This window comes from Triticum dicoccoides, chromosome 5B, assembly GCF_002162155.2.
Source record: "Triticum dicoccoides isolate Atlit2015 ecotype Zavitan chromosome 5B, WEW_v2.0, whole genome shotgun sequence".
Classification (NCBI taxonomy): Eukaryota; Viridiplantae; Streptophyta; class Magnoliopsida; order Poales; family Poaceae; genus Triticum; species Triticum dicoccoides.
The window spans coordinates 599755641-599777810 of NC_041389.1; the positions used below are offsets into that span (position 1 = coordinate 599755641).

At 46.9% G+C, this 22170-nt stretch overlaps 1 protein-coding gene across 1 annotated transcript; it reads right to left on the bottom strand.

The window, feature by feature from the left end:
* Positions 1 to 18828: 18828 nt before the first annotated feature.
* LOC119311943 (allene oxide synthase 1, chloroplastic-like) lies at positions 18829 to 20902 on the bottom strand. Its single transcript, XM_037587661.1, has one exon. It carries the CDS (start codon positions 20780 to 20782, stop codon positions 19241 to 19243), a length of 1542 nt encoding a protein of 513 aa, XP_037443558.1. The 5' UTR covers positions 20783 to 20902; the 3' UTR covers positions 18829 to 19240.
* Positions 20903 to 22170: the final 1268 nt, after the last annotated feature.

Consider the following 22170-nt stretch of genomic DNA (forward strand, 5'->3'; position numbering starts at 1 on the left):
TTTGGCTCCTTGCCAATCAGCATAGTAGGCATCAAAGTCATTGCTGAGGGCTTGAATTTCAGACTGAGCCTGGAGAAGTTCCTCAGGTGTCATTCTGACAACGTTTTTCTTTAGGAGCTTCTCCTTTCTGTATTGAGATTTCTTAATCTCTCTTGCCTTTTCAAACTTCCATTTCTCTTCAGTGATGAAATGGGTCAACATATGACTTTGTCCAGGTGTCAGATGAAAATCAGGCATTGGGGTGTTTGGATCCTTGTGCTAGAGATCAATATAATCGAGGATTTTCCTCGGATCCAACAGCAGTGGCACAGATGTGCCTTTGGCTCTAGCGGCCTTCACCTGTCTGTCTCTGATGATTTCTGCAAGTTCATCATCAGAAGGCACATGGAATGCGACCTGTTTCTTCTTTGGACTTGGTCGAGGACCTCGTCCAGCTGTTGCTTTGGTCTTCAGCAAAGTCGGGCCAGATGATGACTTTGGTGCAGCTGAGGAACTTGCTGAAACACCAGAGGCAATCGAGAAACCAACAGTCCTTTGACATGTAGCCAGATGCACAGGAGCTGAGGACTTTGGTGGTGCAGTAACAGTGTGAGGAATTTTCCGTGGGGGCGCTGCTGAGGGACTTGGCCGTGAGGGCGCTGTTGGTGAAGCACTTGGCTTACGAGCAGGCTTCTTTGGCATGGATTTCCTTGGTTTGACCGAGGCCTCAGTAGCAGTAGCAGTGGCAGAATCCTCATTGAATTTCTTCACAGCCTCCTTGGCTTGTCTTGCCAATTTAGCTTGGCGCTTAGCCCATTCTTCAGGAAAGTCCTCACCACGTTTGATGCTTGTGGGATCAGCTACTTGGCTAGGTGACAATGGAGCTCTTGGGCATGGAGGATTGAGGGCGAATTTCTTCATGTACTTTGGAGTCACATATCTGTATTCCCTCCATTCCCTTGCCCATCTCCGTTCAATCTTCTGAATGCGCACCTTGCGCTGTTTTTGTTTTCTTTGCCAAATTTTGCTTCATCAGGTGTGCAATAGTCAGCATAAATTTCCTCAGGGATTTCAAACGTAGTCATAACCTCAGGTTTCTTTCCTCCTTTCTGCGGCTTCTTACCGTCTGCCATATTCTTCAGTTGAGGAATTTGAACAATTGAGTTCTCTAAAGAAGTATGCAGCTTTTCTTCGAGGAACGCTGCATATGAGTTAAGTTGATGAGAACCTAGTGATTCAGCAGCAAACATGAGTACCTGTGAACAGAGTACAGGTGCAAGGAATTCGGAGAGGTCATATGCGTTCTGAGAAGGTTTTTCGAAAAGAACAAGTTTTGAGGAATTTGACCAGATGAACCTTGAGGAATTTCACTAAGCGTTCTTGTCTTAGGTTCCAGAGTTGTACAGATCGAAGATCCACACAATTAGGGAATCTTGAAGAAAATGATTGCTTAGAGAAACAATTCAAGATCATATGATGTGTGGATGTGTTCATATGTGTGAAGATTTGAAGAATAAACACCTTTGAAGATTTTCAAGAAAGCTTGAGAATCAAAGCGAGTAATAAAAGTAACTTTTAATTACTCGAAGTGAAGAACACGACGAACTGAGAAGAACAGATGGGAAGTTCGTTAGGTTAGATCTTCCTTGCCCTAACTCGGCGGAGGAAGACAGCTACGACGGCGGCGGAGTGAAGATTCCCGCGGTCGGCGTGAGTACGACGACGACGAGGTCGAGGCAGCGAAGCTCTTCCTCACCGGCGACGATGGAGTAGCGGCGGCGCTAGGGTTTGAGGAGCTTGAGTGAGAGAGTAGCGATCGAGCGGAGTAAATGAAGTGAGGAAGGGGAGAGGGGTATTTATAGACACGATGAAAAATTGTTCGCCCGAAGATTTGGGACGAACGTGCCCCTGCCCTTTCTCCTTCACGCGACATGTGTCACCCACGTACTGTGTAGTGGAGATCGTGTACGATCGTGGGTGAATAGAATAATGCATCGTGGGATGCGGAACAGTTTGAGCGGCAAAACCGAAAATTTGGATAAGATTTGTTTTAAAGTTTCGTTCGCAATTTCTTCAGCTGACAAGGACACAGTGAAGATTTTGAACGAGTTTCAAATAGAACGCATATGAAGAATTTGTGAATAGATTGGGTTGATTATAGCATAGAGGGGGAAGGGTCCGATCACATTCACTTAGAAAAAAAACTTGAAGAAATAGCTATAAGTGAATGTTGTAGAGGACATAAACTCATATATATATAGCCAATGAAGAAAAACGAAGGGAACAGTGAAGATTTTGCAAAGTTGAAGAATTTGAAAAACTGAAGAATTTCAAAACAAAAAAAACTCAAATTGAAGATTTTCAACTTTTTGTGGTGGCGTGACCCACCGTATAAGAATGATGATTTCAGACACCGCGTACAATTGTCGTAGGGTTCTGAGAATCAAATTCTTCATTAATTTCTTCACACTTAGAGTGTTATTCTTCATTGATTGAAGAAAAATGTTTCTTCATGTGTTGCACATCTAAGTCATCAATTTTTCATAAGTGTTAGGATGTGTGTCCTTTTCAAAGAACATTCGAAGATTCTAAGATATTTAGCTCACACCGCAACTTGCTAAATCTCTTCTCATCCAAGGGCTTAGTGAAGATATCAGCTAGCTGTTCTTCAGTCTTCACGTGCTCGATGGAGATGTCGCCCTTCAACACATGATCACGAAGAAAATGATGACAAATCTGAATGTGCTTTGTCTTCGAGTGCTGAACTGGGTTGTGAGCAATCTTGATGGAACTCTCATTGTCGCAGAGGAGAGGCACATTCTTCACGTTGACACCATAGTCCTTGAGTGTTTGCTTCATCCAAAGCAGTTGAGCACAGCAAGAGCCAGCAGCAATGTATTCAGCTTCCGCAGTAGACAGTGATACGCAGTTCTATTTCTTCGAGGACCAACAGACCAAAGATCATCCGAGGAGATGACAAGTGCCAGAAGTTGACTTGCGGTCCACACGATCACCAGCATAGTCAGAGTCAGAATATCCAATGAGATCAAAAACAGAGCCCTTGGGGTACCATAATCCTAGTGTTGGTGTGTGAGCTAGATATCGAAGAATATGCTTCACAGCCTTATGGTGTGATTCCTTCGGTGCAGCTTGAAATCGGGCACACATGCAAACACTAAGCATTATATCTGGCCTAGATGCACATAAGTACAATAAAGAACCAATCATGGAGCGGTATACCTTGTGATCGAAGTCAATACCATTTTCATCAGTGCATAGATGGCCTTTTGTGGGCATAGGAATTTTGACGCCTTTGCAATCTTGCATGCCGAATTTCCTCAATACATCTTTGAGGTATTTCTCCTGAGATATGAATATGCCATTGCGCTGTTGACGAATTTGAAGACCTAAGAAGAATTTCAACTCTCTCATCATAGACATTTGATATTCTTCACTCATCATATAGGCAAATTCATCACTATAACGTTGGTCAGTACAGCCAAAGATAATATCATCAACATATATTTGGCACACAAACAGTTCACCATCATAAGATTTAGTAAAAAGAGTAGGGTCGAGTGAACCAGGTGTGAAGCCATTCTTCACGAAGAATTCCTTCAATGTATCATACCACGCCCGAGGGGCTTGCTTGAGGCCATAGAGGGCCTTATTAAGTCTGAAGACTTTGTCAGGATTCTTTGGATCTTCAAAACCTGGGGGTTGAGCAACATATACTTCTTCCTCAAGCTTACCATTGAGGATTGCACTTTTCACATCCATTTGATATAAGATGATATCATGATGATTAGCATAAGCAAGTAATATGCGAATAGCCTCAAGTCTAGCAACAGGTGCAAAAGTTTCATCGAAATCAATTCCTTCAACCTGTGTGTAGCCTTGAGCTACCAGTCGTGCCTTATTCCTTATCACAAGGCCATTTTCATCTTGCTTGTTGCGGTAGATCCACTTTGTGCCAATGATATTATGCTTGCGAGGATCTGGACGTTTGACCAGTTCCCAGACATTGTTGAGCTCGAACTAATGTAATTCTTCTTGCATAGCCTGAATCCACTCCGGCTCCAAAAATGCTTCATCTACCTTAGTGGGCTCTGTGATAGAGACAAAAGCATAGTGCCCACAAAAATTAGATAAATGTGAAGCTTTTGAGCGTGTGAGAGGACCTGGCGCTTCAATGTCATCGATGATCTTTTCAACTTGTACTTCTTTTGCAACACGAGGATGAGCTGGTTGTCGTCGAGGTATTTGATCATTTTCCTCAGCACCATTGTCTTCAGCATTATTTTCAGGTGCGTCAGCTCGACGTTCTTCGCGCACTGGAATGAATTCTTCAGCAAATTCTTCAGTAGGAATGACATCCTCAGTTGCCTTGAACTTGATAGAATCCTCAGGTGCTGGTTCATCTAACACAGAAGGTAGGTGCTCTCTTTGCGAGCCATTAGTTTCATCGAACCGCACATCTACGGTTTCAACAATCTTGTGAAGAGCGATGTTGAAGACTCTGTAGGTGTGTGAGTCCTTTCCGTAACCAAGCATAAAACCTTCATGTGCTTTCGGTGCAAATTTAGAATTGTGGTGAGGATCTCTAATCCAACATTTAGCACCGAAGACTTTGAAATAACTCACATTGGGTTTCTTGTCAGTGAGGAGTTCATAGGCCATCTTCTTGAAGAATTTGTGAAGATATACTCTGTTGATGATGTGGCACGCAGTATCAATTGCATCAATCCAAAAATGATGAGGCGTTTTGTATTCATCAAGCATAGTGCGAGCCATCTCAACAAGAGTTCTGTTCTTGCGCTCCACGACGCCATTTTGCTGAGGAGTATAAGGAGCAGATAACTCATGAGTAATACCAAGTTCATCAAGATAGTCATCAAGACCGGAATTCTTGAACTCAGTTCCATTGTCACTTCTGATGTGCTTGATCTTCACACCAAAGTTGGTTGAAGCCCTCGAGGAAAATCGTTTGAAGACTTCCTACACTTCATGTTTGTAAGTAACAATGTGTACCCATGTATATCGAGAGTAATCATCAACAATGACAAAACCATATAGAGATGCAGCATTAGAGACTGCTGAGTAATGATTAGGTCCGAAGAGGTCCATGTGAAGCAATTCGAATGGACGAGTAGTGGTCATGATAGTCTTTGCTGGATGCTTGGCCTTGGTCATTTTTCCAGCTTCACAGGCTCCGCATAAGTGATCCTTGAGGAATTTGACATTCTCAATGCCAATGACATGCTTCTTCTTCGCAAGCGTGTGCAAATTCCTCATGCCTGCGTGACCAAGTCGTCGATGCCATCGCCAGCCTTCTGAAGCTTTTGCAAGTAGACACACGGCTGGTTCTGGTCCTGTAGAGAAATCAACAATATACAAATCTCCTCTCCTAAAGCCTTCGAAGACTTTGGAATTGTCAGCTTCCATGATCACAACACAGCGATACTTGCCAAAGACAACAACCATATCAAGATCACAAAGCATTGAGACTGACATGAGGTTGTATCCTAAGGACTCAACAAGCATGACTTTGTCCATGTGTTTATCCTTAGAGATCGCAACCTTACCAAGACCCAATACCTGACTTTTGCCTTTGTCAGCAAAGATGATATGCTTCAGATGTGACGGTGATAAGGGAGCATCCATCAAAAGATTCTTGTCACCAGTCATGTGATTTGTACATCCACTATTGAGGACCCATTCAGTGGTTTTGGGTTGATCATCCTGCAGATGAATTAGTGTAACTTACAATCTCATATGCTTCATCAGTGAAGAATATGACATCAAGTTCATCAGATGAATTTCATCAAGCGGTAAACAGATATAGCAGTATGAGGACGTGTGAAATGAAAGTTCATTTCATCATGGTTAGCCTGCGTCCTTTCAGGCAATTTTGTTAGGTCCCCAGCAAATTCTTCAGACGTTAAGGCATGTCTGGAGACCTGACCCTGCATAAGAGATTAGTTCTTTTTCTTCACCACCCACATCTGAAGGGGTGGCAAAGAGTTCATCACTCTGCGAGCACCATACGAGAATGGTGGCATAGAAGCCAAACCATTTCGTTTCACATAAGAGAGGTTAGGGTAAGCATATGAATAAGCAGATAAATTCTTCAAGGACTTATGAACATAATGATTTGAAGAATAATGTGCACATTCGTAGCCCTTAGCTCTACCCTGCGAAACAGAGTTGTTAGCACGATGATAATCATATGAGGACTTTGATCCATTTGAGGAATTTGATTCACGTGAGGAATTTGGTCCATATGAGGACTTGGATCCATATGAAGAATTAGGTCCATATGAAGAGTTTGTTCTGGGGTTCCTATTCTTCACAGGTGGTGTCATGAGAACATTCACCTGAAGACCTTCAACATAACTTTTGGGAACCCAGATTTTCTTCATAGGGGAACCGTTCCTGCAGTTAGTCCCAACATATCTAGCAAATACTTCACCATTTTGATTTTTGAACAGTTTATAGTTGGAGTCAAATGACTCATCAGAAGAATGAGGAGATTCACATGTAAAGCCAGATAACTTGGATGGATCAACTGGAGGTCCCTTTGCAGCAACCCATGAGGTTTTGGGTACTGCTCAGGCTTCCAATATGTTCCATCAGCATTAAGTTTCCTCTCAAAGGCAATACCCTCTTTCCTAGGGTTTCTGTTGAGGATCTGCTTTTTGAGCACATCACAAAGAATCTGATGCCCTTTGAGGCTTTTGTACATGCCTGTCGTGTATAGTTCCTTCAGCCCTGCATCGTTAGTGATACTAGCAATGTCCTCAGATGAGGAATTAGTGATAGCTGAGGCAGGTGAAGAATTTGTAGCAGTTGAAGCATTTGAACATTCAGGTGAAGAATTAGCAGATTCACGTTCAATGCACTTTAAGCATGGAGGAACAAATTCTTCCTGTTAAGTGCCGATTTGTTGAGCAAGTAATGAATCGCGCTCCTTCTGAAGATCTTCATAACTCACTCTTAGCTTCTCAAGATCTTGCTTTCTTTGAAGAAATTCATAAGAAAGTTTCTCATGATCAGATAAGAGAGTGTTATGATGACTTTGAAGGTTATCAAACCTAGACTGAAGTCTCTGAAGATTTTCAGTCAGGGCTTTAGTGCGATCCATTTCTTCACCCAACATATCATCACTTTTGTCTAGCATGTTTTGAACCTTTTCAAAAGCCCTTTGTTGTTTTACAGCAATCTTTGCAAGTTTAGAGTAGCTGGGCTTGAGATTCTCATCAAATTCATTTTCACTAGATTCAAAGGAGGTGTATTTGAGTACCTTTGCACCTTTTGCCATGAAGCAATAGGTGGGAGCGTAGTCATCATTATCTTCATCAGGCTTGTCGGTGAGGTCAGTTTCTTCAGTGTTGAAGATGGACTTGCTAACGAAAGCAGTAGCGAAGGCCAGACTCGCCACACCAGATTCGGATTCTTCAGACGCCTCCTCTTCCTCATTTTCCTCAGATTCAGCTTCAGAGTCCATTTCCTTGCGAATGAATGCCCGAGCCTTCTTGGAGTTGCTCTTCTTGTGAGATGAAGACTTCGAGGATTTTGATGACGAAGATTTTGACGATTTCTTCTTCTTCTTCGCATCATCAGAACTGTAATCCTTGTATTTCTTCTTCTTCAATTCCTTTTCCCACTGAGGACAATCTTGAATATAATGACCAGGTTTCTTGCATTTGTGGCACAACCTTCTCTTATAGTCACTTGATGACGAATCACTGCTTCTTGAGGATTTTCCAAAGCGACCACGTCTTGAGAACTTCTGGAATTTCTTCACGAGCAGTGCTAGCTCCTGGCTCAATTCTTCAGGATCACCAAGGCTACTACCAGAGTCCTCACATTCAGACTCAGACACAACCTTGGCCTTCAGGGCACGTGGTTTGCCACAGCTCGATCCATAGAGATCTCTCTTTTCAGCAAGCTGGAACTCGTGAGTATTTATCCTTTCGAGGATATCGACAGGATCAAGAGACTTGTAGTCAGCCCGTTCTTGTATCATCAGACCAAGAGTATCAAATGAGGAATCAGGTGATCTCAACAGTTTCTTCACCACCTCATGGTCAGTGATGTCAGTGGCACCGAGGGCTTGAAGCTCATTTGAGATGTCAGTGAGGCGATCAAAGGTTTGTTGGACATTTTCATTGTCGAGTCTTTTGAAGCGGTTGAAGAGATTCCGAAGAACATCAACTCGAGAGTCACGCTGACTTGAGACTCCTTCGTTCACTTTGGACAGCCTATCCTAGATAAGCCTAGCAGTTTCCAAAGCACTCACTCTTCCATACTGTCCTTTACTCAGATGGCCACATATGATATTCTTCGCTTGAGAATCGAGTTGCTTGAATCTCTTCACATCGGTAGCGTTCAGTGAGGGTGAGACAGAGGGAACACCATTTTCCACAACATACCAGAGATCGTTGTCAATAGCCTCGAGATGCATTCGCATCTTGTTTTTCCAGTACGGGTAGTCCGTCCCATCAAAGGTAGGACACCCAGCCGAGACCTTGATCATACCCGCGGTCGACATAACTAAAACTCAAGGCGGTTAAACCAAAATCACACAGAACAAGGGAGTACCTTGCTCTGATACCAATTGAAAGTGCGTTATGTCGACTAGATGGGGGTGAATAGGCGATTTTTATGAATTCTTCACTGAGGAATTTGCCGGTGAGGAAATTCCTTAGCGAAGAACTATTAGCAGCGGAATAAGTACTCAGAAGTAAGCATAACAGAATACAAGCATGGTCATCATGATGAAATGAAGACTAGCACAGAGTACAGAAAGCGTAATCACAGGATAACACAAGATGAAGACAAACAGACTAAAGAAATTGAACTGAGGAAATTGAGAAAGTCTTCAGTCAAAGTCTTCAAACACAGATATGAACAAACACTCAACACAGTAATGAGGAAATGAAAGGGTTGAGGAAATAGAACTAGTAGGTTGGTGAAGACAATGATTTGGTAGACCAGTTCCAACTGCTGTCTCAGTTGTATGTCTGGTTGGAGCGGCTGAGTATTTAAACTCGAGGACACACAGTCCCGGACACCCAGTCGCTGAGCACGCAGCTCAGGACACCCAGTCCTCACCGTATTCTTCTTGAACTAAGGTCACGCAGACCTCGTCCAATCACTCGTGGTAAGTCTTCAGGCGACTTCCAAACCTTCACAGACTTGGTCACTCGGCGATCCACAATTCTTCTTGGATGCTCTAGACCTTGATGCCTAACTGTTTGGAAGAAGCACAATCTTCAAAGGTAACAAGCGTCGGATCCACGCAGGATCAATTTCTTCAGTGATGCTCAATCACTTTGGGTTTGTAGGGGTTTGGTTTTGGGTTTTCCTCACTCGATGACTTTCGCTCAAAGTTCTCGGAGGATGGGTTGCTCTCAAATGACAGGTGTCAAGTTCTCTCGGAGCAGCCAACCAGCTAGTGGTTGTAGGGGGCGGCTATTTATAGCCTAGGGAGCAGCCCGACATGATAAGACATAAATGCCCCTCAATGATATGACCGTTAGGTGGATAAGATATTTTGGGACAGCTGGCGCGCAGCACAACAACGGTCGGAAATTTGACTCTCAAATTCCTCAAGGCTATCATGTTCCTCACTGTGTAGGTAATTCGTACTGACGAATTCCTAACTCCTCAGTAAGAACAAATACATCAGTGACCAGAAGAACTTCGTCTCTGTCACTGAAGAAAGTGACTGAACTGTATGAGATTTCCAAAGGCTTCACTCGAAGGGATTGGTAGGTGTAGGATTTTGAGTTGAGCATCACATGGAAATTTTTCCTTAGTATTTCCTCGACCCCCTTTAACAGTACAGTGTTTCCTATGACTCAAGAAAGAGAAAATGAAACTACGAAAACAATAGTCTTCACACTTCATGTTCCACAAATGAATACCAAGTCTTCAAGGTCACACCAATTTCTTCACTTTCAAAGTCTTCAGAAAGTCTTCAGAATATCAAAGTCTTCAGTTGAAGAACTTCATTTTTAGGGGTCGACTTTCTCTGTAAATATCAAACTCCTCATAGACTTATAGACCTGTGTACACTTACAAACGCATTAGTCCCTTAACCTATAAGTCTTCAATACACCAAAATCACTAAGGGGCACTAGATGCACTTACAGAGTTGGGCGTTCTAACGGAGCGGTCCGAGGCGGAAGAAGGGAAGCCCTCTATGGTCCCCGGCGGTGTTTAGGGGCATGATCCGTTGCCCTCAAAGGGGAGTAGCTCCAAGGTCAAGCCTCCTATGTTCGCCGAGCCCCGAACCTGGCCGGGTGTCCAGCCTGACAGGACGAGCTCGCCGTGGGAGTCCGTGATGTATTCTAAGCCTCCAAAGGTTACAATCTGACCGAGGGCGTAGTTTTCGATGGTGGCCAGATGGCCCATCGGGTACGCGCTGAAAACCATGCTGCCAGACACAAAAACTTGGCTGGGGGCCTACACATCCCGGCATCTAGTGCCGTGCTACCTCATGAGCATGCGTTGGTTTTTCCCTTGAAGAGGAAAGGGTGATGTAGCAAAGTAGCATAAGTATTTCCCTCAGTTTTTGAGAACCAAGGTATCAATCCAGTATGAGGCTCCACGCAAGTTCCTCGTACCTACACAAACAAACAAGAACCTTGCAACCAACGTGATAAAGGGGTTGTCAATCCCTTCACGGCCACTTGCGAAAGTGAGATCTGATAGAGATAATAAGATAAGATAAATATTTTTGGTATTTTTATGATATAGATTGAAAAGTAAAGATTGCAAAATAAAGTAGATTGGAAACTTATATGATGGAAAATAGACGCGGGGGCCATAGGTTTCACTAGTGGCTTCTCTCAAGATAGCATAAGTATTACGATGGGTGAACAAATTACTGTCGAGAAATTGATGGAAAAGTGCATAGTTATGAGAATATCTAGGCATGGTCATGTATATAGGCATCACGTCTGCGACACGTAGATCGAAACGATTCTGCATCTACTACTATTACTCCACACATTGACCGCTATCTAGCATGCATCTAGAGTATTAAGTTCATAAGAACAGAGTAACACATTAAGCAAGATGACATGATGTAGAGGGATAAACTCAAGCAATATGATATAAACCCCATCTTTTTATCCTCGATGGAAACAATACAATACGTGCCTTGTTGCCCCTGCTGTCACTCGGAAAGGACACCGCAAGATTGAACCCAAAGCTAAGCACTTCTCCCATTGCAAGAAAGATCAATCTAGTAGGCCAAACCAAACTGATAATTCGAAGAGACTTGCAAAGATAACCAATTATACATAAAATAATTCAGAGGAGATTCAAATATTTCTTATAGATAAACTTGATCATAAACCCACAATTCATCGGATCTCGACAAACACACCGCAAAAAGAGTTACATCGAATAGATCTCCAAGAAGATCGAGGAGAACATTGTATTGAGATTCAAAGAGAGAGAAGAAGCCATCTAGCTAATAACTATGGACCCAAAGGTCTGTGGTAAACTACTCACAACTCATCGGAGAGGCTATGGTGTTGATGTAGAAGCCCTCTGTGATTGATTCCCCCTTTGGCGGAGCGCCGGAAAAGGCTCGAAGATGGGATCTCACAGGTACAGATGGTTGCGACGGTGGAAATAGGGTTTCTTGGTGCTCCTGGATGTTTTTGGGGTACGTAGATATATATAGGCGAAGGAGGTCGGTCAGGGGAGCCACAAGGGGCCCATGAGGGTGGGGGGCATGCCCACCCCCCTAGGGTGCGCGCTGCACCCTCGTGGCCGCCTCGGCTACTTCTTGACGTCCACTCGAAGTCTCCTGGATTGCGTTTGTTCCAAAAAGATCGCTCCCGAAGGTTTCATTCCATTTGGGCTCCGTTTGATATTCCTTTTCTTCGAAACACTAAAATAAAAAAACAGCAATTTGGGCTGGGCTTCCGGTTAGTAGGTTAGTCCCAAAAATGATATAAAAGTGTATAGTAAAGCCCATAGACATCCAAAATGGGTAATATAATAGCATGGAACAATCAAAAATTATAGATACGTTGGAGACGTATCAAGCATCCCCAAGCTTAATTCTTGCTCGTCCTCGAGTAGGTAAATGATAAAAACAGAGTTTTTGATGTGGAATGCTACCTAGCATATTTCTCAATGTAATTTTCTTTATTGTGGCATGAATGTTCAGATCCAAATGATTCAAGATAAAAGTTAATATTGACATAAGAATAGTAATACTTCAAGCATACTAACAAGTAATCATGTCTTCTCAAAATAACATAGCCAAAGAAAGCTTATCCCTACAAAATCATATAGTTAGGCTATGTTTCATTTTCGTCACACAAAATACTCCCATCATGCAGAACCCCGGTTTCAGCCAAGCAATTGGTTCGTACTTTTTAACGCGCTTTAGCTTTTTTAACCCTCACGCAATACATGAGCGTAAGCCATGGATATAGCACTATGGGTGGAATATAATATGATGATGGAGGTTGTGTGGAGAAGACAAAAAATGATAAAGTCTCACATTGACGAGGCTAATCAATGGGCTATGGAGATGCCCATCAATTGATGTCAACATGAGGAGTAGGGATTGCCATGCAACGGATGCACTAGAGCTCAACAAAAGAAATTAAGTGGGTGCGCATCCAACTTGCTTTCTCAAGAAGACCTAGGGCATTTTGAGGAAGCCCATCATTGGAATATACAAGCCAAGTTCTATAATGAAAAATTCCCACTAGTATATGAAAGTGACAATATAAGAGACTCTCTATCATGAAGATCATGGTGCTACTTTGAAGCACAAGTGTGGAAAAATGATAGTAACATTGTTCCTTCTTTCTTTTTCTCTCATTTTTTATTTTTATTTATTTTTATTTTTTTATTTTGGTGGGCTTCTTTGGCCTCTTTTTTTGTTTGGGCTTCTTTGGCCTCTTTTATTTTTCATAAAGTTCGAAGTCTCATCCTGACTTGTGGGGGAATCATAGTCTCCATCATCCTTTCCTCACTTGGGACAATGCTCTAATAATGAAGATCATCACACTTTTATTGATTTACAACTCAACAATTACAACTCAATACTTAGAACAAAATATGACTCTATGTGAATGCCTCCGGCGGTGTACCGGGATATGCAATGAATCAAGAGTGACATGTATGAAAGAATTATAAAGCTGGTCTTGCCACAAATACGATGTCAACTACATGATCATGCAAAAGCAATATGACAATGATGGAGCGTGTCATAATAAACGGAACAGTAGAAAGTTGCATGACAATATATCTCGGAATGGCTATGGAAATGCCATAATAGGTAGGTATGGTGGCTGTTTTGAGGAAGATATAAGGAGGTGTATGTGTGATAGAGCATATCGTATCACGGGGTTTGGATTCACCGGCGAAGTTTGCACCAACTCTCTAGGTGAGAAAGGGCAATGCACGGTACTATAGAGGCTAGCAATGATGGAAGGGTAAGAGTGCGTATAATCCATGGACTCACATTAGTCATAAAGAACTCATATACTTATTGCAAAAGTTTATTAGGCCTTGAAGCAAAGTACTACTACGCATGCTCCTAGGGGAAGGGTTGGTAGGAGTTAACCATCGCGCGATCCCGACCTCCACACATAAGGAAGGCAATCAAAAGAGCACCCCATGCTACAAATTTGTCACACAACTTTTACCATACGTACATGCTACGGGACTTGCCAACTTTAACACAAGTATTTCTTAATTCCATAATTACCCAACTAGCATGACTCTAATATTACCACCTTTATATCTCAAAACAATTATCAAGCATCAAATTGATCATAGTATTTAATGCACTCTATATGATAGTTTTTATTATACCCAACTTGGATGCTCATCATATTAGGACAAATTTTATAACCAAATCAAATACCATGCTGTTCTAAAAGACTATCAAAATAATATAAGTGAAGCATGAGAGATCAATAATTTCTACAAAATAAAACCACCGCCGTGCTCTAAAAAGATATAAGTGAAGCACTAGAGCAAAATTATCTTGCTCAAAAGATATAAGTGAAGCACATAGAGTATTCTAATAAATTCCAAATCATATGTGTCTCTCCCAAAAGGTGTGTACAACAAGGATGATTGTGGTAAACTAAAAACCAAAGACTCATATCATACAAGATGCTCCAAGCAAAACACATATCATGTGATGAATAAAAATATAACTCCAAGTAAAGTTACCGACAGACGCACACAAAAGAGGGGATGCCTTCTGGGGCATCCCAGGCTTAGGCTTTTGGTTGTCCTTGAATTATCTTAGGGTTCCATGGTCATCCCCAAGCTTAGGCTCTTGCCACTCCTTATTCCATAGTCCATCAAATCTTTACCCAAAACTTGAAAATTTCACAACACAAAACTCAACAGGAAATCTCATGAGCTCCGTTAGTGCAAGAAAGAAAAAACACCACTTAAGGTACTATAATGAACTCATTATTTATTTATATTGGTGTTAAACCTACTATATTCCAACTTCTCTATGGTTCATACCCCCTGATACTAGCCATAGATTCATCAAAATAAGCAAACAACACACGAAACACAAAATCTGTCAAAACAGAACAGTCTGTAGCAATCTGTAACTTTTGAATACTTCTGGAACTCTAAAAATCCTATCAAAATAGGAAGTCCTAGGAAATTTATATATTGATATACTACAAAAATAATCAACTCAAAAGCACGTTTCTGTAATTTATTAAAATTATTCTCGTGCGCGCAAAAGTTTCTGTTTTTCAGCAAGATCAAATTAACTATCACCCAAGATGATCCTATAGGTTCTACTTGGCACAAGCACTAATTGAAACATAAAACCACATCTAAACATAGGCTAGATGAATTATTTATTACTAAACAGGAACAAAAAGCAAGGAAATAAAATTGGGTTGCCTCCCAACAAGCGCTATCATTTAACGCCCCTAGCTAGGCATAAAAGCGAGAATAGTTCTAAGTATTGCCATCTTTGGTATTCAATTCTTCAATAGAGCACTTATAACCCTTAGGAATTTCTTTCTTTTTAGTAATGATTAAACTCCTTGGCAAGTAATTAAGAAATTCACTTGTAGCAAAAGGTTCCTTAATGATAGTAATTAAGAAATACTTCCTGCTTGATTGATCTTGATGATATGAGTATTACAAGAGTTGATCTACCACGAGATCAGAGAGGCTAAACCCTAGAAGCTAGCCTATGGTATGGTTGTTGTTCTACGGACTAAACCCTCCGGTTTATATAGACACCTGAGGGGGCTAGGGTTACACAAAGTCAGTTACAGAGAAGAAGATCTATAATCCGGATCGCCAAGCTTGCCTTCCATGCCAAGGAGAGTCCCATCCGGACACGAGACGAAGTCTTTAATCTTGTATCTTCACCAGTCCAACAGTCCGGCCAAAGTATATAGTCCGGCTGTCCGGATACCCCCTTATCCAGGACTCCCTCAGCTACCGCGCCCGATGCGCTGCTAGGAGGGTCAGCCTGGCCCACGACAGCCGTGGGGGCACTCAAGGGGGCACCACTGGAGGAGGCAGCCGTGTCAGAGGGCGCGCGGGCGGGGCTGGGATGGTGCTCGGCGAAGGGGACGGCTCGCGAGAGGTGGTGGCAGGGGCGAGCCACGTCGCGGGAGAAGCCGGAGGCTGCTCGATGGAGGATGGTACCTGCTAAAAAGGGAACACCAGCTCATCAAAGTACACGTGTCGCGATGTATAAACATGGTGGGATGCTGGATCATAGCACCGGTAACCTTTGGTGTTGGGAGGGTAGCCGAGAAAGATGCAAGGAACCGACCGTGGAGCGAGTTTGTGAGGAGTGGTGGACGCGATGCTAGGATAATAGAGACACCCGAAGATGCGGAGGCCATCGTAAGATGGGGCGCACCGAAGAGGAGCTGGTGAGGAGCGTAGTTCTAGCAAGGACGACACGGGCGGATGTTGATGTGGAGGCTGGCGGTGGCAAGAGCATCCGGCGAAAACCGAGGGGGCGCGTTAGACTGAAAAAGTAACGTGCAGACACAATCGTTAAGAGTGCGAATGGCATGCTCAGCGAGGCCATTTTGTTGGGACATGTAGGGACAAGTGAGGCGAAAGACGGTGCCGTGAGAGGCCAGAAGGTTACAGACAGCGACGTTGACAAACTCTTTTCCGTTGTCAGTTTGTAATGAAAGGATAGGACGACCAAACTGTGTGGTGACGTAGGAATAAAATGCGGTGAGCGTGGCAAGGGCGTCGGACTTGCGACGAAGAGGAAATGTCCACACATAATGAGAAAATCATCTAAAATCACCAAATAGTATAGATAGCCCGTGTGCTTGCAACCGAGGACATCGAAACATCACTATGCAATAACTAGAACGGAAAATTGGAAATAGTTGTAGACGCGCTAAAGTGAAGACGAACGTGATTGCCGAGAGACAAGCCTCACAAGTATGGTTGTCAACCTTATTACATGAGAAAGAAAAATTCTGAAGAATTTGACGCAAAACTATGGAGTTGGGATGACCGAGACGATCATGCCAAAGATCGACACTGGCGGCGAGGGTGGCTGGACTGGTGGCGGGGGTGGTGGCGGCAAAGGGATGCACCAGATAGAGCTCGTCGGGGCTATCACATAGGTGGAGTACAATTCGGGTACGGGCGTCCTTCACAGAAAAGCCAACATCGTCAAATTTGACACTAATAGGATTCTCATGAGCAAGGCGACGAACGGACACAAGGTTCATAACTAAGTCAGGAGAGACAAGAACATTAATCATGTTAATAGGAGTAGAAGTAGACGGAAACGACATATGACTGACATGTGTAATGGGCAAGGAGGAACCATTACCAACAGTGATACGAGTGGGAGTACGAATGGGGGTGGAAGATGTGAGGTTACCGGGATGAGATGTCATATGAGCGGTGGTGCCCGAGTCCATGTACTAGTCACCGCCGCCACCGTAGTTACTGGGTGACGGGGCCGAGTGCAAGGCGACTAGGAGTGCGGTATCCTACGGCGGCGGCACCTGGGGCGGGTAGAACCAGCCATAAGAGGGCGCCGGAGCGGCGCCAAGCCACCAGCGACCGGCGGTGCAGGAAGGGCCGGGTAGGGGCGGCACCAGGTGTGGCGAGGTACGCCTGGTGGCTCGCCGGACGAGGCCCAAGGATGCCCGATGCAGGAGGTCGGGGGACCGACATCGAGTACGTGTGGACGACACGAGTCCATGGGTTGGTGACGTACGTCCACGACGGAGTGGGCTGTTGCTGACGATGGGCCCTCCCGTACGCATGCCCCCTCCCCATGCGCCTGCTACTGTTGCTTGGGGTGCCTCCCCCGCGACGGTTGTCGCGCCGTCCTCCACCTTGCGGCTGCTGCTGGGGTGCAGCGGGAGGAACGGGGGTCGCGGGTGGGAGGGGGTAGTACTTCGGGGGCGCGAGGGACGGCGGTTGCCGCGGCACGGCTGGGGCAGGCGACGGTGGAGCACCACGAGAGGTGCCGGCGGTGAGGGTGTGGTCCTGCACGTGCTTCTTCACCTGCTTCATCCGGCACTCCTCCAACCGCAAGTACGCCACAAACTTGGGGAAGGAGGGCTCCAGCATCAAGGTGAGGTTGGCGGCGGCGTTACCAAAGTCCTTGTTGAGGCCGGCGATGAGCATGCTGAGGAGAAGATCATCATCAATCTTGGCGCCGATGTCACGGAGCTCATCCGACAACGTCTTGAGGCGGCGGCAGTAGTCATCGATGGATTGATCGTCCTGATGACAGTCAAAAAATCCCTCCTGCAGAAAAACGCAACGCTGAAGCTTGATGTCGGTGAAGAGGCCGTAGAGCTTGACCTACACAATGCGTGCGTCATCACCATCGCTCCCGACCGTGTGAAACAGGTTCTTCGAGATGGTGGTGAAGAACCACCGGATGAGCGTAGTGTCGATCGCGGTCCACTAGGAGTCGTCCACCATGGTGCGAGAGTCGACGGTGCCGTTGACGTGATCCACCAGATTGTTCTCGCGGAAGAGGAGAGAGAAATAGGTCTTCCACGTGTAGTACGTCGAGTTGGTTGCGTTGAGGATCACGGGAACGCGGTCATGGATGTTGATATCGCGGATGTCAGTGGGGTCCGGACCAGCGAAAGGGTTGGTGGCGCCGGAGATGGATGAGTGGACAGACATGGTGAGGGAGAGGTGGCAGCGCGTGGAGGGGAGAAGAGGTGGCGGCGGCTAGGGTTGTAGATGGGAGGGAGAAGTGGCGGCGCATCGAGGGGTGGTGGCGCGACGACTGTTGGGGTGGAGCGGCTGCGAGGGAAGGAGCAGCGGCGTGGGAGGTTGGTGGCGGCGGCGGCCTGGGGCAGCGGCGGCTAGGGTTGCGGAAGCGGTTTAGGCAAGGATCAATACGGTATCTGATACCATATAAATTTGGGAGAAAGGGATTGTGTGCATCGATAATTCTCATTGATCGTGCACTAGGCACATATATAGATACACGGGGTTCGTCTGGTGTCTTGTCTCCCAAGATACAACAAGTTACAGAGGGGAGAGAGACGCTACAGGTGCAACGTACAATACCCAGACCTATATACGTATGTGCATGTTCAACAGGGTTGGGCTTGGGCTTCATTCTACAACATGAAAACGTATTTGGGCTTGGGCATCCATTTCCTGATTTTTGGGCCGGGCTTCCGGGCTTTTGGTTGCTTTTCAAGATGGGATCAAAACTTGAGAAAAAAAAAGCATTTTTAGGCTTTGGGCTTGTTGTTTAAGGATCGGGCTTTTGCAAGCCCGGTCCAAAAACCTGGCCCGGCTCGGCCCGGCCGGCCCATGTATGATCATAGAGAGAACGAAATGGAGCCAAGGAGGGTAGGTTTGCTGTTAAATTAGTCCCAATAATTACACCCCCATCCATCTATAATTTAATAATAGCACATGACATGGTACTCCCACTTTGCCATCCCCATCCATTTGCTTTAGAATCTTGATCGGTCCTTTGTAGAATGTGCCACCAACCCACCGTGGATAACCAGCTTGATTAGTAAGGTGCATGTCCCCCTCATCTATCCTCACTGACTAGCACTGGCACAAAGAAACATCTCAATACACCAAGGGTCCCTGGGAAAAATCGGGCTCATCTTTGCTAGGAAAATAAATTTTTGTTACACAAATCCTCTATCACTCCATGCTAGCGTATCGCATGCATGGTGTAATACTGGCATCGATCGAGAAAAGCAGAGGGAAAAAAATGAGTACACGTGGCGATGCCTCAGAAGGTGGCCTTCTTAAGCGATGTGATGGTGACCGACGACCCGAGCGGCGAGGACCCGACCTGGACGTCGAAGGAGTCGTACCGGAGGAAGAGCTCGGCGACGAGGAGGCGCGCGATGAGCACCACGAAGTCCTTGCCGGCGCACTGCTTGTCCTGCAGCGTGGGCGTCGCCGACTCGGGCCCGTTGGACCACACCACGTACCGGAGCAGCCGCTCGCCGTCCTCGCCCAGGAACCTGTCGGGCACGTAGTCCTCGGCGCGCGGGAACACGCGCGGGTCCTTGGTGGCCATGGGCTGGTACCCGAACAGCAGCTCCCCCTCCCGCACCTCGTACCCGTAGTCGTGGCTCTCCACCACCATGTCCCGCTTCGCGCGCCCGTACTGCATCGCCACCGGCGGCTCGATCCGCAGCGCCTCGTACACGGCCGACTTCACCAGCGGCATCTCGGCCAGCGCCCGCATCGTCACCTCCCCGCCGTTGGCGCGCACGGCGGCGCGCACCTCCGTCGCGAGCCGGCCGTGCACCCGCCCGCCGGCGCGGCCCAGCCACTTCACCAGCGACGGGAACAGGATCTTGATGCCGCCGAAGGAGTTGAAGCACATGGCGAAGAGGATGTTGTGCACCGCCTCCTCCCGCGCGATGCCCAGCCGCTCGCCCTCGTCGATCACCGCCTTGCCGGCGTCGCGGAAGAAGTCGGCGAGGCGGCCGTAGTCCTTCTTAATGAGCGCCGGCGGGAGGCGGAAGCTGTGGAGGAGGCCGTCCTCCACGAGGGTGGGCAGGCCCGCCAGGCCGAGGCTGAGCAGCGGGCTGATCTGGAACAGAAGCCACTTGGCTACCAGCTTGGGCCCTTCGTCGCGGAGCGGCGAGTCGACGGGGTCACGGCCGAGGAGCGCCTGGCAGAGGAAGCCGAAGGCGGCGTCGTCGTTGTAGTTGCCGAAGTCGGCCTTGCCGACGCGGGCGAGGTCGTTCTCCATGCGGCCGAAGAGGCCGCCGTAGACCTCGCGGAACGTGGGGATGACGTGCTGGCGGCGGTGGGTGAGGAGGTGGAAGAGGAGCGACTTGAGCGGCGCGTGGTTGGGCTCGGCGGGGTCGACGTAGGAGAGCACGCGGTAGCCGCCGGTGAGGTCGGTGGAGGGCATGAAGGTGCCGGTGAAGAGGTCGGTCTTGTCGACGAGCGAGGTGTCGAAGAGGACCGGGAAGGAGGCGGCGTCGAGGAGCGCCACCACGCGGGGGTCCTTGGCCACGAAGGGGCCGGGGGGCATGTTGAGGCGCACCACCGTGGAGCGGTGCGCGCGGACGCGGGCCGCGAAGAAGCCGTCGCGCCCGCCGGGCCCGTAGAAGTACTCGAGCCGGTCCTTGAGCGCGCCCAGCAGCGGCGGGCCGTGCTCGCCCGGCACCTTCCGCAGCGGCAGCCGGCGCTTCGGCGATAGCACCTCGTGCCGGTCCGTCGCGGACGCGGACGCGGACGCCCGGCTCTGCCGCCGCCTGGCGCCCGCGCTCGGCGCGGAGAAGGAGAGCTGGTGGACCGCCGTCGCCATCGGCTTTGATCCGTGCGAGAGCCGCTACAGAGCGAAGCGCTAGAGCTCGAGTACTTGAGCGGCGAAGTCCACGGCGGCGGCTGCTGCTGCTGCTTGTGGTATGCCGTGTGCTGGTGCTGGTGTCTGGTGTGGTATAATGACTCGGTTCGTGTGTGGGGGCGGCCATTTAAAAAGCGGCGTTGGAGACGGGCAGTGCGCCTTGACTGCGCGCGTGGAGGGAGTGGGAAACGTGTGCCTTTCGGGCGGCGCGCCGCTCGCGTGGCCGCGGCCGGTGGTGTGTCTGATCGGACCCCGGCGCGGCCTCGTGCGCTTGAAGAACCGGTAAAAGGTGGCGACTGCTGAGAGCATCTCCGACCACATTTGACTAATTGATCTTTGATATGTTGATGGATGTATAGGAAGGCGTTCGTGGACAAGTCAACTGATTCGCATTCGTCCGTTTGGGCAACCGTCGTGTTCATTTTCAAAGATCTCAAAACCATACAAATGCATCGGAAATTTGGAGGGGCACGCACCTGCCATGTCCTGCCTAGCCGCTCGATTGCCTCACATTTGTGAAGTTGTTGAATCCCACGTGAGGGCATAGCAAGTTTTAATTTCAGTCGTTTAAACTAACGATTTTTTATCCCAAACTTGTGGTTTTCTCGCTCGTTCTTACCAAGTTTCATAGATAAGATTCTTATGCATTAATTTTTTGTCAGTTGTAGGCGCCAAAATTGTGATTTTATTAGTCGGTCGTACTAAGTTTCAAGAGTTAAAGCTTAATATTTATTTTTAAAATTCATCAAAACATATTTAAAATGGATCTTATTTGAAAGCACTCATCACTGGAAATACGAATATGAAAGCATTACTTATTTGGACTATTCGTTCAAAAGATATAAACGTTTGAAAATCAGAAGCCAAAAATAAAAAGCACGCATGAGGACCTGCGTGCCCTGAGACCCGTGTTACACAAATCCACTCCCACAAATGCATGCATGTAGATCGTTCAATCAGTGGCGGATGTACAGGGTGGCCAGGGTGGGCCACGGCCCACCATGAGATTTTAAAATGGTTATATACCTATGTCTCTAATTGGGCCAGAGATGAGAAAGAAGGCCCACTAACCTATCCAGTGACGAACGCATCCACGATCCACGTCGAGCACGAGCAGAACCCTCGACCCCTTGCACAACAACTCTCTGCCCGACGCCCCGACCCCGACACCCAGCCGGCCAGCCGTCGCGGCGTCGCCGTTCCTCGCGGCTTCGTCGGTCGCTCGCCGCCCAAACGAAGACCGGAGTCCGGTCGTGCCCCTGCTCTGCGCCCGGCCGCTCGCCCAATCCGGCCGCGCCCCTGGCCCCTGCCCTGCGCGCGGCTGTGCACCTCCGCTCTGGCTGTCCCAG

Coding starts and splice junctions, on each gene's coding strand:
- LOC119311943 (XM_037587661.1), bottom strand. CDS start 20,782: ATGGCGACGGCGGTCCACCAGCTCTCCTTCTCCGCGCCGAGCGCGGGC.